We start from the raw sequence: 18,978 nt of genomic DNA on the forward strand, positions 1-18,978 counted from the left end.
TATTCAGAGCCTCCTGTTAGAGTGACTTTCACAACAGAACCCATTTGTCACATTTTATTTGTACTTTAATTTTATTATTAACAGGTTAATGAAGCTGGTAATAGGTTTCCCGATGCTCCCTTTGGAAATGTGAACTGTGTCCCGTCCTTACATCAATCTGCTGTCAATAGATGAAGTGCCTTTGCAAAATGCTATTAACTGTTACCAGAAGCAATTAGTCAAAATAGCAAGTCAGCTTCAAAAGGAGAGACTCCAGATTTCCCCAGTGCGTTAGGAAAAGCGCATTAGTAGGATTTAGTCTTGCCAGTAGAGAGGAGCTTTAGGCCCCGCAGTAGGTGTCTGGGTTAATGACACGTAGAAATGCAAATGTATCAGACTTTAATTTGCTTGAAAGAGCACTGCCAGGTTAAATAAATAAATAAATAAATAAATCTGTTCGTGACAACGCTGAGGCCAGGCTACGTCTTAATTTTCTGCCCTAAACAATTATTTTAAAACTATTCTACCCCACTGTACAACGCACCAAGACCAACCCCTTCTCAGACACCTCCTTTTTTAAGCCAGTCCAGAAACTCACAAGATGATTCCTAAAGAGACATGCACAAACCCAACTCGAGCTCTATTTCCCCCCTCTTTGGCACCATCATTATGCAGACAGCTTGTCTGGTCAGTACTTCAGCATGGGTCTGACAAAATTGCATTACTGTACACACACAGAGCACTGGATGTGCTCAATAAAGAGTCTCTAATAGATGGAGTAGGACTTTGAACTCTTTTGAGGCACTAGCTAGCACCTGGTTTAAAAGCCAGCAGTCCTCAGCTCCCTCACCAATGTCCTGGATGAGCTGAAGGGGGGAATCTAGGAGAGGAGAAGAATCAGGTATAATATTCTACATGCCCAGCATATGCTCTGGCATGCCTACCTGACACCTAAAGACTGCCTTAGAAATTAGACCAACAATTGCCTCCTCCTCTTTCTCTCAAATGTTGGAAACCAATGTTATCAGTTGTTATTGCCAGTGCATTGCTGATTACATGTGTATTGGGTCAAATTAAAGGGGTAAGGTCACGAAAACAACAGAAATACCACAGATTATGAACAGCAAAAAGATTATCCATTTGTTGTCAGGATCGACAATGAGGTTTCTGTCTCTACACAGAAGACAATTTTTTTCCTGTTATTTGGTCCTTGTTTCTTCAAACGTCATCCCATCTTCTTTTGATGGTTTCAGTAGCCCTGATGGCTGCCCCAGCTGTGGAACCTGCAGTGAGGAGCAAACTCTGGGCTCAGTTCAGATGCCTTTCGCAACCATGCTGCATGATAGTCCCACACTGAGTTTTTTTGGAGGCAGAGAACAACTCAGCATCAGACTTTGCTGACATTTTTCCTCAAAATAAACATAAACAGCTGAACCCCACCCAGGGACTCAGACAAAATGTAGTCTCAATAAAACCCCACCTTTAATTCTGCCAAAGCCTCACTGATTAAGAATATGCAGATCTAATGATTTTGCTGAGTATCTGCAGAGTGTATTCCTGCTGGATATTCTTTCCTGCATTGCCTTCAGATGAGTGTTTACAGTGCATAAGGTTAAAAGTATTTTTTTCATCTCCAAGTGCAGAAGGCTAATAGAAGAGTTAGAAGTCTAGGACTAAAAGCCTGAAACAGCCCACTCTAAGATGTAAGAGCAGCACATTTTATCTTCCTTTTACATGAGCTAAGTGACAGAAAAAGGACAGTCCTTTGGTCCTTCCTTCAGCTCTTTCTACTGACTGGAGGAACAGCTTCTTGAAAAAATACAATATATGGTTCAAACACTCCCACAAAAATGGTGTCTCTGACTACCCAAACACATTGTGTGTTGTCTTAGATCAAACGTGGCTCTTATTCTTAAACATGGATTAAAAGGAATCCATTAAAAGGAGAGTTTAAAATTCTATTAAAAAAAAAAGTTCAGAATCTTAAAAGACTAATTATTTGTGCAACCTTCAAGATCAAAAGCTGCTGAAATAAATACTTTAACTGCTTTAGCAGGTAACTGCTGTACTCAAAGACTGCAAGGAGAGAAGATAATCTAGTTTAACCTCATGACCTTCGGTTTTGGCATTTCACTGGCAGAGAATCTTTTCAGTTGCTCATATACCTCCATGGAAAATTGAATAAAACCATCAAGAACACAACAGACTACATGAACTTGAAAAAAACAGATCATGTGTTTTCATGTTCCTTTAATTTGTGTGTTTGTAGACAAGACTCAATATTTAAATGGATAGTACCAAGTCCTCTGCTGACACAGTTCGTGCAGCTCTTGCCGAAGCTTATGGATGTCATTTTCCATCAGATGACTACCTAGCCTGAAGAGTTTCCAACTGCAAGGGAGAACTGAGTACAAAAGTGGAAATACATAGAAAGGGTAATTTGTAGAAGATTCTGGGTAAGCTAAATTTCAAAATTCTCCTTTGTTCTTCTTTTGGTCTTTCTAATGTTCATATTATAATAAGTGTGTAGGATTGTGTTCACCATGCCAATTTCAGAGAGAAGATGGGATGCATTTCTTTGTGTGTGTCTTTTCTGATCTGTTTGAGCTGTCTGATGTCTTCATATCTAATATCTTTGGGTCTTTGATCTGAGTTGGAGGATGTCTCAAGGAGGAACGATGATTCACAGGAAAACAGGATATCCACAGGGGAGCCAGTTACCCAGTCCAGCAGAATTAATCAGCATTAGGTGTGTGAGCTTTCGCTCTGAAACACTGTAAATAAGAAAGAGTCACAGATGATTACAGGTATGGGAATAAACAAAGAAGAGAAAAACACAATTTAAACCTCTAAGTGCCAAAAATGGTTTCTGAACCACCCACTAGATTTGTTGATGGCACAAAACTAAGTGGTGTCCATATGAAAACATTACTTCTATTTTGCAAAAAGGCACTGTTTCAACATTTGCTTCTGTTCTGGCACCTAAACTCTTTTTGTAAACCAGGGACACACCTGACACTGGCTGAAATACGTGGCGCTGCCTTCCTGTGCCAAAACAACCTAACAGCCCGGTTATGACAGGGTGCCCTCTCTGGCTTGCTCTGTCTTGCAGCCTAGTTTATTTCTCTTTCTTGTATCCCAGCTTCATTTCTCCCAGTGAGTGCCTGCATCTGGCCTAGGCTAAAACACCTTCCATGCTACGTAGTCCCTTGCAGATGAGGAGAGAGCTGTTGCAGCACTAGTGCACTTCAGCTTCCCCCGAGAGGATGGTGGCTGCATCCTTCCTTGCACCCCGGGGGCTGAGTGGCTGCAGTATTTGTGGTTGGGCGTATAAGAAGCAGACCTCACCATCTCCTTTTCCTGACACTCAGCTTCAGAATGAAGCCCTAGTGATTGCATTGTATAAAGGATATGATCTCTCTGCACACAGTGTGCCTGAGGCATGCAGAGCCTCACAGAAACAAACTACCTTCTTGCTAGTTGCTGTGGAGGAGAGCTAGGCAGTTTCTGAGTATTAATAAGAATGGAGCTGTAGCAGCCCTCACTTCAAACAGGAAATTCTGGCGTCATGTTAAAATTCATTGTTTTGTCAAAAGGTTTATTTTGACTTGATATACCTTGGTCATATGGGATGGGAAGGGGGAAGTCTCAAGATGGTGGCTTTCAACTTAGCCACTTCAGGTCTGGGTAGGTCCTATTGATGGTGCCTAACTCCTTCAAAACCTGCATCTGTATGAGGTCAGCACTGAACATCCTTACAGGTGTGTCATGGCCCTGTGCTCCTGGGATGTGCATTGACGATACTGGTGATGCTCCCCCTGTGCTGGTCCCTCACTGCACGTGCATGTCCAGTGATCACTGCTGCCCCAGTCATCCCAGCAAAAGCCCCTCAGAAAAGCAGGCTGCTGCTGCTGCGATGGGGACAAGCCCTGTGCAAACAAGTGGGCTGGGAACCCACTGCCATGGCTGCATCTGGAGCAGCGAGCTGATGGAGTCAGGAGTGACTCTTAAAGGTCAATGATTTTACTGGAGAGCTGCTGCATGAGAGATGCAACTGTAACTTATGTCGAACGTTTTGTTTCGCAGGAGGAATCCAACTGTAAGGTATTTAGGGACCAACACGAAAGCACTTTAGACCTGAATGACCTGCAAATGGAACTTCTGAAGCCCAAAGGGATGCTGTAACTGCATTAACTTAACAAAACGAGGAAATGCTAGGGGTATTTGACTTCATAAACAGCCTTCAGCTGGCCTGTTTCCAGCACAAATGCCTCATGCATTTCAAATACACTAAGGAGTACAGCCACAAAACCAAACAGGCTTTAACATTTGACCTTACTGGGGAAAACAAGCCTACTATTACCAAAGAAAACTAAGCATGCCTAGATAATTGATTCATCTTAGGACAAGTTTTGTTTCTATGACTGAACAGTAGGAATGTAAAACTTTGCCATTTTTCAGCCAGCATGGTTTCCTTGGATCTCACATGGAATATCTGAAAATCACCAGCCATCTCCTAACGTTTTGAGTAGTTTGGCCAGTATAGAGAGGAGAAGTGGAGAGATGAACGTAACACCAGCAATGCCTTTGCCATTAAGATATTTTTGGTTTTGATTCAGCATTTCTGGAACAAAACATGAACATCAATTAATTACATGCTGTTACATCCTTGTTGCTGTTTGCTCATCCACCCATGGACATTCCACATAAAATTACCTAATAATCAATTTGAAGTATTTTAAAGTAGCTTGTTTTTATCCTAAGCCAGCAATAGTTAGCAACCCAGTTTACAGATCTAAGGCACTGATCTCATCCTCAAAGATGTAAGACATAAATGGTTTATACGTAGTGTAAGTCTCTGGTATTTTAGGTATGATTAAAAGTGGCCCTCTGTAGGTGCTGAGACCCTTAAAAGCAAAAGAAAATTCCTCAAGACACGGAAAGACAATTCTAGCCATGTTTTTTGATTACATTAATAATTTAAGATTTACAACCAGGGACTGACCATGACAGTCACCCAAGACGGATGACACCTATTGCTTGTATTATAAGCCATGAAAGATAAGGACTCCTTGCTACGAGATGTAACTGGTCTTAGAGGATCTTTCAGAAGCAACTAAAGCAGTGACACGTCAGATAAATCACCTGAAGGCTATCTTGAGAAGCACTCTTACTTGTAGATTGATTGGTTTCCCCAGCTTTTGCAAGTCGCTCATGCTGAAACTGAGCATTTTTTATTTGACTTTGATGAAACCATCCCCATGCTAAACACATTTGAAAGGCAGTTTACAGGTTTAAAGTGTTTATAAAACCTTAGTGAGGATTATCTTGCAAAAAATGAGGACTTCTGGAATAAGCTGTACAGTGTCAAAATTCATTTTATATTCTGTTTAACATACATGTCAGTACATTCAAGGCAAGATAAATCTGTTCATTAAGAACCCATACAGAATGTTTAGCTAAGTGTAAAGCATGGTATGTCTTTGTTTTATGGTATATCTTTGGTTTCGGGGTGGGCCAGACTGTGCTCAGCCCAAGTACATTGTCTGAGATGAAACACATGCAATGTGCATTTGAATTTGCTAGTGTGCAAACCAGCATTGTCAGACATTCTGGAAGGGGACTGGCTGATGTGGACCAACTGTGGGCTGCTCTAGCCTCAGGGCATAACTTACAGAAATCTGAAGCTACAGCAACTTACTTGAGAAGTGAAAGGAGCAAACACGTGAACAGCAGCAGTAATCAATGCAGGCTGTCTCTGAACCTACTAAGTTTGCTTTATTTCAGCTCTGGCTCACAAGCTGGGAGTTGCATCTGGGGATGTAATGCTACAGATCTGAGGCCAGTAACTGCAAAAGAGGCTGTTTCTGGTTTAGGTCTTGTCCTCGGAAGTGACAGGTAGGTCATGCTGTAGCTTATTAAAGCCCAAGTGGGGAATGTAGGCACATTTAATGAGTCTATATTCCAAACCCAATATTGTTATAAAGACAGCAGGAAAATACGCCACCTTCAATATCAGATACCTGCATCACCAGCAAATATCACATACTGCAATGAGAAATCACATATTGCAATGAGAAATCAATCAAGGTCTGAGTTGAAAAACTTCAGGCTACTGGTCGATTCTTTTTCTAGTGAGGGCTTTTGTCAGCTACCAGGGAAGCATTTGCATGGGTCTCACAGAAGCTCAGTGCCATGTCCTTACTGTATTTGCATGCAGCCTTTAGCTTGCACCTGCTTGCACCCTCTCAGTAAGAATAGGCTGCGTGAAGATGCCAGACTGTGCCTGCATGCACTGAGGAGCAACACTTGCTCTGGCCTTTTAATGTTTAAACAGCTGTGCTGGATTTGCCAGAGGGTGTCTGACAGTCGTTAAAAATTGATCCCTGAGTAAACTGCCCCAGTGCTATTTACTCCAATTCAACTATGATAATTTATACCATCTGAAGAGCAGCCTAATCCTGAACTGGCAAATTCTCTGAGATCCAATCTACTGACTTGAACAGAAGGATCCTTGTGGCAATGGGAGTGCCATTTCCCAGTCACTAATGACTGGACCAGAGAATAATGATACAAACCAATTTAAAATGAATTAATTCAGAATGAAAATGTAACTGCTAACACTGGTCACAGGCTTGTGCTGATGCAGGACATCCATGTATGCTGACTTACAGAATAGATGTTGGTTACACACATGATTAAGACGAACTGCTAGACACTAACAGAGAAGAGGTATGGGGTTTAACCTTTCAGTTGTGGTCATACTGCTAGTTTATTTTTTTCCCTGTTGCACAAGGTTTGAAGCACCTCAAGGAACATCCATTTGGAAACATGCTAGAGGGAAGGGAAACAATATAATGTTCAGGACCACAAACACCTATCTTCTAGAAAAGTGTGTTTTCCTCCCAACTCCATCTGAACAAGGTTAGATGTATCTGCAACTACCCACTAATCTTTTTGTTGTTAGTGGACATCCAGCTTCAAACATGGCTCATCTGCTGTGCCTGGCTAAGTATGATGACTGCTCACTATCGGTAAGTACCTATTCTCTTGGTCCTGCCTATTGTTCTGCTATTAACTTACCAAATGACACACGCCTTAACATTCCTCTTTATGGTATATCTGTTGTCTTGTTATTCTTCAAGATACTGCTTTCATTTCTTGACCTTGTCTTCAAAACACCTACAATAGAAAAGAGACACATAAAGATTACCTGATTCACTAGATTGAACTTTGTTAAATTAGTGACTTCCTGGAACTAATCCTTAGAACATGAGCACACCACAAATTGCTAGTCAAGTAAAGGTTTCAGATGTGTATACAGTAAATCACTGGACTTTCTAAATGGTTAGCAAAATCAGGACCTTGGGGAATGTGGAAGAGCAATTTCTTACCTACTTCTTCCTTATAAAATTCAGAAAAATGGTAATAACTTGTGATGGCATTCAAAATTTTGGAGAGAGTTTTACATTGCTGTAAACCTACTTAATCCAGTCATCTTATACTCAAATTAATAAGCATTGTTCTAGTTTACAGGCAAGTGTAAGTGTCCATTTTAAAGAAGCTAAAACTGATGCAAAGTTTCTTGAGTTGATTAACTAGAAACCATCACCTGATTATGCTAGCAAAAGTTTCAGAGCATATGTAAGGCAGCAATGTAGTTGTTTTAACCTTGGCTGGTTCAGGTAAATTCAAGTTTGTTAACGATGTATGACACGTTGACATCACTACATGTTTATAAAAAGAACATACAAATGCACAGTGACATTTTACACAGTGGTTGCACATAAGACACTTGAAGTCCAATGCTGTGGGGTGCCAAGTACTCTTAACCCTCACTAAGTTCAAAGCGAGCTGAGAGTGCTTCGTGGTTCAGGTGCTTGTGCCCTCAGTGAGGCTCTGCACAGTAAGGAATTACACCAACATTCATGTCTGAGACGAGAGTAATTTCTCCTTTCTAGTACGTGTGTTTCTAATTGCTGGATTAGTACAACTGGCTGATAATCACAGTAATATAAATGATTTTCTCTGTACTGAAGTGCTCTCTCTGAAAGTTAATAAAGCTCATTCAATATCGCCTACAGTTTTACAACACTGTAATGGAATAATGTAATGAGTACAATGCGAGTATAGTACAAAAGCCAATGTAAAGTTAAAAATGGATCCAGGATAGTGCTGTTCCTGAATACGAGCAGTACAAGGTATGAATTACTTCTCTGAGCTGGGTACAGGAGATAATCTGTGAAAAGAGCAGCCCGGCTCACATTCAGGTTCACTCCTGATTTTTTTTTTTTCCTCTAAGACCTGCTTCCTACCCTTCCAGCTGTTTTGTATGCACTCAACCTTGCTACTTCCATAAAGGTGATCATGCTTTTAAGTTTGTATCTTCCAGATTTGTACTAGAATTTGGTGGTAAAAATGGTTTTACAAACTTCCATGAGAATGTGATATAAGGACACAGCAGAAAACCAACTCTATTTAAAAATTTCAGCACAAATCCCAGTTAGGTTTGGAACTTTCAGGAATGTGTAGCCCTGTGACTTATGAGAATTGCCTCGTGCAGTAGTTGAACACCTCTAAATTGTTTTCACTACGTGCAAACAGAATTTTATTAAATTTCATTATTTTGGAATCTATCCATATCTTGTATGCCCATAATGACAAGTCTGTTGACATAAGAGCACATTCATTGTATATGTAAAACCTCTAGCCCCTTTTCCCCCCTCTGCATGAATAAGACAAAGCCATATTTAGGGAGAAATCAGCTTTGTCTATTTGTAAATGAGGATCACCTGAAATGCAGTCTCATAAGAAGTTGACAGTACTCAGTAATGCCAAATCCTCATTACAGCAGTGGCATTTTCACCAACTGTATGGCCTATTTTGCAATTAAGAACACACAAAGAATTGTTCCTTTCTTGCGTAACAATAATATCAATAAAAAGTGGTTTTATAGTTCAAGATTACAAATAAAAAATATTTCATCTTGACCCTTTTGCTATTTTCCCTCAAATAGTCTTGAAATTTTAGCTAGGAAGTGTTAAAAAACACAAGGTGGATGGATGCTTGCTCTGCTAAAAGCTGAAGGATTCCCTCCCCACTTTGCCATCACCAGATGTTTTGGAATGGAAGGTTTTGCTCCAAGTAATCCTGAAGAGCATACTGTGTCTCTCGTGGCAGGTGAAACCATGGGGGTACACACCACCACCAGATCCTTTCAAGCTGGACGCAGCTGGGAGTGTACTAAAAGGAATGAATGAAGCGCCTCTCCAACTACCAGGCTGCATCAAGAAGGCACAACATAAACAATGGTAAAGTCAGTAAACAAAATTTTACTGTAATATTTCATAACACAGATACTGTATTTCTCTTTTAAGTGTAAAGCTACTGTCTTACACAAGAAAGATGGACAGACCCTTTTCCAAGACTAATATGGATACAATAAATATGGAGTTTTACATACTAGATCTGTACACAGAAACTTTGTCCCACAGCCATAAAAATTTACATTTAACAGTGCAACATATAATTTAATCCTTTATTTATCTGACATAGGATGTTTACTTACTGAACACAAGCAACTACCTGGTTTTAATATACATATTTTATATATATATATTATATATATATATATTCAACAATCTGTACAGGTTTCTAAACATAAAACTCCAAAAAGGCACAATTGTCTATACAACATGTACAAAAATGGCTGGAGCTGACAAGAAACAACAATTATTGGTCAAGAGTTCATGATTGCACGAAGATTAGTAATGAGTTTGTGTCAGAAAAATGTGCTTTAAGGAAAGGAAGGTTTGCAAAGTGTAAGTGTTATTAAAATAAAAACCCCAAAATAAAAACACAATGAAAATCAAAAACTAGGTTGCTATCACAAGTCTATCCTCATCGTCACTGCTGCCATCGCTAAACTGCACCATGTTTTGCCGCCGGGGTAAGGCAGCTGGCCTGTGTACCTGTCGGTCCGGGGACACAGTTCGGTGGACTGGGGACTTGGTTAATGCGTCGGGATTCGCCTTGGAGCGGGGCTCTGCCGGGGCAGCCCTCTTCACCTGCAGGGACGGGACGTCGCGCTTTGGCTTGGCGGGATTCGTGAGGTCAGTCTTTTCAGGATCTGCTTTCCTTGCACCATTGGGTCGCTTGCTGTTGGTGAGCGGGGTGGGCTCGGGATGGCTCTTCCCCCCGTACTGCTGGCCACCGGCTGCTGCCTGAGGAGAAGCATCCCTGCCAGCCTGGCTAACCTCAGACGCAGGGAAGCTGACAGGAGCCGGCTCCAGCTGGGCCTTGCAGACTTTGCTGCCTGTGGCAGGCACCTCGCAGGCTCCCTGCCCCTCAGTGCCTACGGGGCTGACGGAGGGGATGAGGGTTGGCAGGGCAATGTTCAGTATCTGCAAGCCAGGAATGTGGGCCTGTGGGCTGGGGTTGCCCTGCGGAGCAGCACCAGCAGTCAAAACCTGGAGGCCCACGGCATTCAGGGTGATTCCTGAAGGGCGCATTTGCGGGGTGATGTTTGTGTTAGCCAGGCCCAAGATGTTCACTGTCTCCATGCCCAGTGGGGGCAGAGGCTGCAGGCTGGGCGTGCCGAGACCCTGGATGCCCGGCAGGCTCACCTGGCCGATGGGAATACACGGCACCACGCTGTTCACCTCGGCAACTCCCACGGGATTCGCAGTGGCACTGGCGGTTACGCCACCCGTCTCACCGAGGGCGCTGGTAGTTCTGTGAATCACACTAACAGCAGGGATAGTGAGCTGAACTGGCCCTGCCTGGATGGGAACAAAGGTGGAGTAGGTGGCCAGGCCGGCAGGGACCACCTGAATCCCCCCAACTGGTACCGTCCCACAGGGAGCCTTGACTTGCCGCTGCGAGTGCAGGGGGAGATGGCTGAAGAGGTGAGTCTGGGGAGCCCTCCGCTCGGCAGTGGGCTGCAGGCACCCAGCCAACTTCTCCTCTGGGATTTCAGTGTAGGGCAATGGTGCTGTTTGCATACCGTGGTCCACTGGCGAGGAGGGAGAGGTGATGGAGGGCGTGCTCTGGGAGAGAACAACACAGGCAGGTTAGTGCGGTGGCCACCGCTATCCTCGAGTGAAATGAAAACACAAGGTAGCTGCCGAGTGCTTCCCACACTCCCTTATAAGAAAAAACAACAACAAGCTGGTTCACAATATATACTGCCCAGCTTGAACAATGAACTAATTTCCTTCCTTTCTTTTTCCAACTCCTTCCTCACCCACTAATTGAATTTTCCTCTCCTAATTAGGAGAGGCTAATTTCTCTTGAACACTAGTACTTGAAAACATTGCTGCACATTCTTTGTATGTGTTTTTTTAAGGAGTGAGAAGGCTTTGGAGAACTGTTTTCTGTGGAAATCACCTCAGGCAAGAAGCGTTAAGCTGGCATTTCTGATGCACTGGGTTCCTCTCCTGGAGGCATTACAGCCTCCAGCAAGCAGAGGCAGGACCATGGCACATCTGTCTGTAGGTTCTTCTGACATGGAAGATGGGCAATATATAATGACAAGAGATGGATGACAACTACAGTGCCTGCAGAGGCAGACATGACAGGCTGATACTGAAGTGAGATGTGGGACCCACATCCTACTGCTGCCTCAGCTCACCATGGCTTGATGCACACACCTGGACTAACAATCATATTTATATGCTCCTTTTTCTTCTCATATAGCCTACATGAAAGACCAAGGCTGGCAACTCCCTTCCTAAAAACTCCTAAACCAATAAGTCTTAAATTGCTATTGCAGTCTCTCAGTATCTTTTAGTTTTAGGCACATTCACAACACATAGAGTGATGCAATCTTGCTTATTTATATAGTCCTAAATGCTAATTCTGTGATTTTGACTAAACTCTCAAGAAATCTCTAGAGCAGGCAGGCAAAAAAAAAAAAAAAACAACCAAAAACCATGAGCAGTAATGCCTTTGAAAACTGCTGGTATGAAATATATAGGTTGAAGTAGAATATGATTTACTGACTATGCAGTGCCAACCAGTCTAAATGGGAAGATGGGTGTGAGAAGGAAGCCAGCATCTTTCTTAGAATTAAGTCCTGTCTAACACCTCACAAGAAATCCTGATAAACTGGTATGGATGCTTTTGAAGGAACATACAACAGCCTTCCTGAGCTGTCTCGACCCTTGTCCTGATTGCAAGAAGTGGGATCCACAACCATTCACAATAGAAACAGACTGTAGACGAGCCATCAGACACACGGCTGCCACTTCTTTTGATCTGGGAAAGTAGGTGGTAGTCTGGAGAGGAATTACTGCCTTGTATTACTTACAAGCCTTTTTTTTTTTTTTTTTTCTTTCCCTCAGTATATTGATATAGACAATTATTAGAGCTATATTAATGAAGGCCTTTCAACATTGTTAATTGTGTGAATATTTTCTTGAGGCTTCAGAGGTTCTGTTCGATGAGGGAGTATACTCAGTCAAATGTCTTTGCTGGTATCTACTGGCAACAACTGAACCCCCAAATCCAAATATTAAGATCCTATCCCTTTTGTGGCAGGTATATACCGTGATCAGAGATCATTCATTTTATTCTCTGCCATACTACAAAACTGCTCCGATTTACATTTACCACATGGACTCATGGTTCTACGAGGAAGAACGAACCAGTGCCGAACAATGACATACAGCAATCGTTTTTACTGTTTCTTCTTGTCAACAGTTCACTATCTCAAATGTTGTAAGAAAGAAATCCAGGAATACAGATTTTTAAGGAAGAAAGAAGCCAGTAAGTATTTAAACCAGAATGAAATTTTTACTTACTGTTTATGCTTTTGAAAATTTCTTGCTGCTTAGTTTTCTGTAACTGTATGCATATACTATTTGTAAATACTGCATTCATCACAGATAAGGCAGTAATTTCTTCTTTATTTAAATTACATTTAAACTACACTTTGCCTCGTATTTATCTGAGCATTACTCTGTATAGCTCTAGTACCTTCATGTTCTGCAGTAAGAAATCAAAACTTTATCCTTAGGGTCAGTCAGGTATGTGACTTGTACCATCCCCATTACAGCCCAGCAACATATTGCATTGAAATACTGTTAAAGGCTTAACACCTGCAAGTGTTCCTGTGTGATTTCCTCAGCAGAGCTTTAAAGACAACAGTCACGAAAATTACTGAATGCCCCCCTGCAGCCTTGCATACAGTCTGACCTCATCCTTCTGCACACTGCTCTGAAGAGCTGTGTGTCTATCATGGGCAGGGGCAAAATTGATCTTTTTCTGATTAAAATGTTCTTTCAGCTTGGAGAAAAAACAGAGCTCAGGTCTCAGTTCTGAGCTTCCCTCTCCTTTTGTTATTGTGCAAGGACAATCTCCTTGAACATCTGGTGCTCCTTCTAGTTCTGCTACTAAGCATATTTGGAGGAGAGATAAACAACTGCACAATTTTTTTATGGTGACAAAGCAAAACCCCTTGTGACTAAACTAATTTCCCTTGGGACTAAACTAATTTCCCTCGAGAATTACATATGATTCTATCTTCATATTTCAGAGTGAAATGACTTTTGAATTCTACCACTTTACTCTGAAAACTTCACCACCGTATGTTCATTCCAAGTATCTGTTATAGCCCTTATTTGTAAGACAATCTACCAGCTCCAAATTTCAGCTGAAATGACTGTATACAATTAATCCTTTCAGGGAGAATGCAATCAAAATAAAGAATTTGAAAAGCAGTGCTCCTACAACATTGTTGCTTCCAAAGTCCTACACATCTGTGCTTTGATTACTTTCAATGCTTCTTAAAGACTCATCAGCCAACTCTAAGAATAAAGGGGAAGCCAAACATTTTGATATTTGAAAAATCTCCCAAAATATCTTTAAAAGGAGGATTTAAAATCCTGCTCTTTCCCCAGAATCAGACACTCCTACCTTTGTAAGAGCTGCAGTTGATATTAAGGAGTGGCCCAAGGCTGTTTCTGGATCTGGGTAATCCACAGACATCTGGCGACCTGGAGATGTAGGAGTGATGTCTGCCAGTGCTGCACTAGTACTGCAGGGCGCCACTCCTCTCTCCTGGGCTTTATCCTCATGTGCTTCCTGATGGGTGAATTCTGCTGGTGACCTGGAGGTCCTGCTAACTGACTGCGCCGTACTAAGGACCGTCATCTTTGTGAGCAATGCTTTTGGCAGACCATCCATAGAGTCTGTGTGAACCCCAGCAAAACAGTCTGGAAGTCTGATGTCTTCATCTGTGCTGCCAGCATCCTGCAGGCCATGTCGAGAGGGGTGATGCTGGGGGCTGGCTGTCACCGAGGGGGTTGTGGATAGGACTGACTCAGCCTGGCTATCTTCATCATCATCTTCATTGTCATTTTCATCTTCATCAGCACCATCAGACTCTTCCACATCATATCCTGACCGGTCATAGCCAAACCGTTGCTTCTCACCTGCAAAAGTGGGAATTAGAAGGTAAGCCAATGAAGGTCCTGGATAGGTTGGGAAGGAGGTGGGAGGGAGTAATTAGAAACACCAAAATAAGACATGGAACATGCATTTTTTTCAGTCAGTTCCCATTCCATCAAAACAACAGGAAAATTTTCATTTTTGGTCTTATTTGCCAGTGTACATCCATGTTGTTTTTAACCTTCTAGATCCGGCTGTTTGCTTTTAAGCCATTTACAACCATTTGCTGCAAGTCATCCTTCACTCTTTCACCTGGGGAGAAGTGAGCAGATTCCCAGTTCATTAACTTCCCAGTGATGACATACGAAGCTGGTCTGCCAACCTTAGCGGTGGGATATTCTCTAGATGGTTCTGACTCATAAGTGGGTGTCCATGTACCTAATATAAATCACTGCTGCAAAGGTTTTTGAAGGATGCGAACAGAAAGACTGGGGGCTGTTAGTCAGGAATCTGTCTCCTTAACAGGCAAAAGAGACCAAAATTAGACCTCACCAGATTTCTTCACTTTGCTAATGTTTTGAAAGGTTTATTAACAAGTCACCCAAGATATCCTGGGAGGCCCTCATCTTTTCGAAACTTACCTATGCATGAAACTGCTCATATGAGCACATGCTCACATGAAGAAGCCCTCCTGATTTCAAGTCATAAAGTCAAACTGCTGTCTAGTGGTAAATTTCTCTATAAAATATAGCTCTACTGCAGCTTCTCACCTTCTTTTATATCACAACTTGGAAAGAAAAACTCATCCTTAGTAAAGAGACAGAAAATCCCATCTGCTGTATCTGACTCCAAGCCAGACTGTCTTGGATCATATTTTCTAAAAGACAAAATGCTTCGAATGCACTAATATTTTATATTCGATTAAAGGTCTGTCTGCTGAGCTGTCCAAAAAAATTATCAGCATAAAAATCATTTGGCTCTGCAAAAGCAATGATGGCTGGTTAGTTAAAATCTCAGGGATCCTGTTCTAGGGAAATCTACACAGCAACTTACCATCAACATGAACAATTCTGAAAAAAAAAATCAAACCCAGACCCAGACCCTTAAAAGAATCCGAATTTACTACCAATGCCTTCGGCTGCTATGTGACAGAAACCAAATAAGCATCTTGAACTCCAGGTAAAATAAATGGGTTTAATTGAGCTACCTCTCCATAAGCTACCCTCCATTATAAGCCTTTATGGTTTCAAATGAGCAATGTAATTAGGAATGAGACTAACAGTTACTGGAAAAAAAAAATCCCTCTATAATGACTTTGCCCCTCTTTGACTATAAAATAATTTGTACATTAACTTAATACAGAAACCACAGAATTTCTCCATTTACTACAGCAGGCATGAAACGGAAATATTATTAAAAACACCCCAAATCCTCCAGGTCATTGCAACAATGCTAACAATAGTATGTTTTAGAGTTTTAACTATTCTTCATTTATAATTCCCATCTACAGATAAAGCTGTTCAGAAACAAATATGCATTTCGGTGGAAAAATTAATTCAGTAAGCTCCATTAAAACAAAATGGTAGTAGGATTGTTAGAAATATTACTAACAAAGCCACATGGAGTTTTCAATGTTTTTTTCTCTATACTTAAGTCATTTCTCTCTTCACACAAACAGTGCTTCTTCATCATTAATTTGCAAAGCAAACACATCTAAAACATTAGGACCTCTAGATATGTTTGATTTCTGAATGGAAATAATTTCCCTTGACGGTTCTGCAACAGGTCTTGAAGACTTCTCCATGTGTAACATCTAGAGGATGACCTATGCATACTGCAACTCTTTAAACAATGCACAGGGCATTGCAAAGTCTTAGATTCAGTCTGGACTCTCTTTGGCTTCTTTACCAACATCACATAACTATTCCCTGGGAAATCCTACTTGCTTTTCTTTTTTCTCCCTCTCTCTACATGAATCACATTTTGTGTGAAAGTTGATGTCAATCACGAGTGACTGTCTCCACTGGCAAGAGAAACTACCTGAAATTATTAGATTGACTTGCAACATTTGTAAAGCAAGGAAAACATAAGATCAAACAATGCTCTAGTTTATAATAAGAAACTCCTTTTTCAAACCAACATTTAAACTGCTACATGATTTACTAGCAAATGCTGCTTATGTAGAAATCTTCTGCATACATCTTGGCTTTCTAATATAAAACCTTGGAAAGGAAAAGGGGAACTGTGTGTGGGACACAAATTCCTTACATGCAGAACTCGGTGGGATATCATTTCCCTCTATTGTTTCCCTGTTTACCTCCACCCTTTGTGCATTTGCCAGCTTCTATTTAAGTGTGGTTAGTTACCTGTAGCCAGAGCCTGCAGTGTAGGCGAGGTGACAGCAATCATTGTGGTTCCCTTACTCCCACACTGCTTTGAAGCATCAGATGAGAAAAACACATTCCTGACTAGCTTGCTCAGGCAATGCACAAAGGAACACTCTGCTCTCGATTTATACCTGTGTGCACATTTGCTGACACGAGGTGCCTAAGCTTTAGTGATTAGTGATGCTGTTAAGCATTGCTATAAATCAGTGGAGCTGCAAAGGACCTGATGCTGGAGTTTCAAGTGGTGGAAGACCCAGGCAGGTCATGAGGTCTTCTCCATATGAGGCATTGAGCTAAGGGTAGGATCACTCCTTGCGGTGAAAGACTCTTTTCCAAGCACTGTCTTGTTAACCAAGTAGCATTGGCCCTGATCGATTCTGGTAATTGTACACTGCCTGCTAAAGTTCCTTGGCAGTTTTAATTGGGAAAAAATTAATTCTTTGATTCCTATCTTAAAATATGCACAATTATAACCATATGCTTATGTAGCTGATATATATATAACTAGAACTGACTCAGTTTCCAAAGGGAACAAAATTACTTCTGTGTTTAACTTTGTACGAGGTTGTAAAGCAGTGTGGAATATTTTAGAATGAAGGATGTGTTATAAATTTAAAGACCATTAGCATATGGGGAAATTGCTTTTGGCATGAAAGTTCACAGTGTTTTTTTTTTTTCTTAAAACAGGGAAAAAGGTTTCACACTATTAAGTGAAGGCTTATGAAAGCTACTTCTCTTTCAAATTTGTAACTCTCACCATTTTAACAGAAAGACTGCTCAAGACTGCCTCAATTTTTTATAAACAGTGTTTTTGGAAGAGTAGGGAATGTCTCTCTCTCATCGTCTTGTCAACTCCTGCAATTTTTTCTTTTAAACCCTTAGAAAGACTGTTTCTTCTTCTTGGACTTCATAGGAGAAAGTGGAACTTTTGGCTACAGAACTGAACTCTGCAAAAATTAGGAACAGCTAGAAATAAAGGTGTAACAGAAACATGGACACAACTTTTGGTTGGAGATTTTGCTTGCTTGCCTGCTGTAATTATACTTAATAAAATAACTGAGGTTTTAATCCAGTATATTGAAGTAAGTGTATACAAATCATAGGCAAAAATCATCTTAGTCCTTTCATTTATTTTGTTGTCAGTCCTCAATTAATCAGCTCCATACTGCGGTTCTGGTATTGATAAGCTTGTTGGCTAAGCTCTTGGAGTACTGACATTTTACCCTGAAGTGAGAAAGAAAAAGCTCCAAGTTCCTTAGCACAACAGCATTAGTTGGATTTATCAGCATCCTAATATGTCCATTAGTGAAACATGTAGGGCTGATAAGTCCACCCACTGCTTTTTCCAGTTATGCTGCTATGAATTAGGTAACTAAAATAGGTCTCCTTGTACTTTGTTTTAGAAGTTTTTAAAACAAAAAAGTACTTTGTTTTAAAAGTTTTTCCTATTGGAGTCCTTTACTGTACATGGTTTTAACAATGGCCATCTCATTATCACCATACTGCAAAGTACTAAAAGAAAGTTCCATCAGAATCTCAGCTTGCAGCTTGTATTTTTAATTGTGATATTATCACCAATTAGTACATCACATGACCTGACTTATCAGGCCCTGCTACAGACTTTGCAATTTCTGCATCAACTCCAGTGATAAAGTTCAACAGCTTATAACTTAGAAGTATTTGGTTATAACTTAATCACGGTTAGGTAGATTGTTCATGCAAAGAGAAAAATGTTTATTTTTGTTCTTGCATTGGCAGGAAGGCCTGAAAGACCTGAAAATGTAAGTCCAGACTGCTGAAGTTTTACACATTCCAAAGCAAATGGACAGTCACGTAGATAACTATAGGATTGCTATTAGCTCTGCTTATACAGATAAAGACATAGCTTACTGAGCATCTGTCGGTCTGTTCACTATCTATTCCAGTCTAAATTTAAATTTGCTGGCTTTTAGCATCTCAGTAATACAAAGCAGCATTTATCATCTCAAATTGTGGAAGTATCTTCAGCTGTGGATTAATATCTACATAAAAGCATTTTAAAATAAAGCATCTGTTCTATGTTATATATTCTCCATCAAACTCAAGGAAAAAAAAAAACCCTACCATGGCAATAAAGGCAGAAATATTTTTTAGTATGTCACTGTATTATCATAAACTTGAAAGTAAGGTCTGTATGTCATCAATGCACACTATTTTTCTAAACAATTACAAGCTTAGACTT

The 18,978-nt window shown here is 40.9% G+C and overlaps 1 protein-coding gene across 8 annotated transcripts in view; it reads right to left on the reverse strand.

The window, feature by feature from the left end:
• Positions 1-2,212: 2,212 nt before the first annotated feature.
• HIVEP1 (HIVEP zinc finger 1) overlaps positions 2,213-18,978 on the reverse strand; it is a 133,532-nt gene continuing 116,766 nt past the window's right edge. For 7 of the 8 annotated variants that reach the window (XM_065667345.1, XM_065667344.1, XM_065667346.1 and 4 more), the window contains 2 exons: positions 13,897-14,414; positions 9,292-11,027 (listed from right to left, as the gene is read on the reverse strand). In XM_065667345.1, coding sequence (XP_065523417.1) covers positions 9,855-11,027; positions 13,897-14,414 — 1,691 coding nt within the window. In that variant the 3' untranslated portion in view covers positions 9,292-9,854. Of the gene's footprint in view, positions 2,754-7,062; positions 7,162-9,291; positions 11,028-13,896; positions 14,415-18,978 lie in introns of those variants that run through there. The other variant, XR_010610049.1, reaches the window with a different exon arrangement.

Source organism: Lathamus discolor, chromosome 2 (genome assembly GCF_037157495.1).
Source record: "Lathamus discolor isolate bLatDis1 chromosome 2, bLatDis1.hap1, whole genome shotgun sequence".
In the NCBI taxonomy this organism is placed as follows: Eukaryota; Metazoa; Chordata; class Aves; order Psittaciformes; family Psittacidae; genus Lathamus; species Lathamus discolor.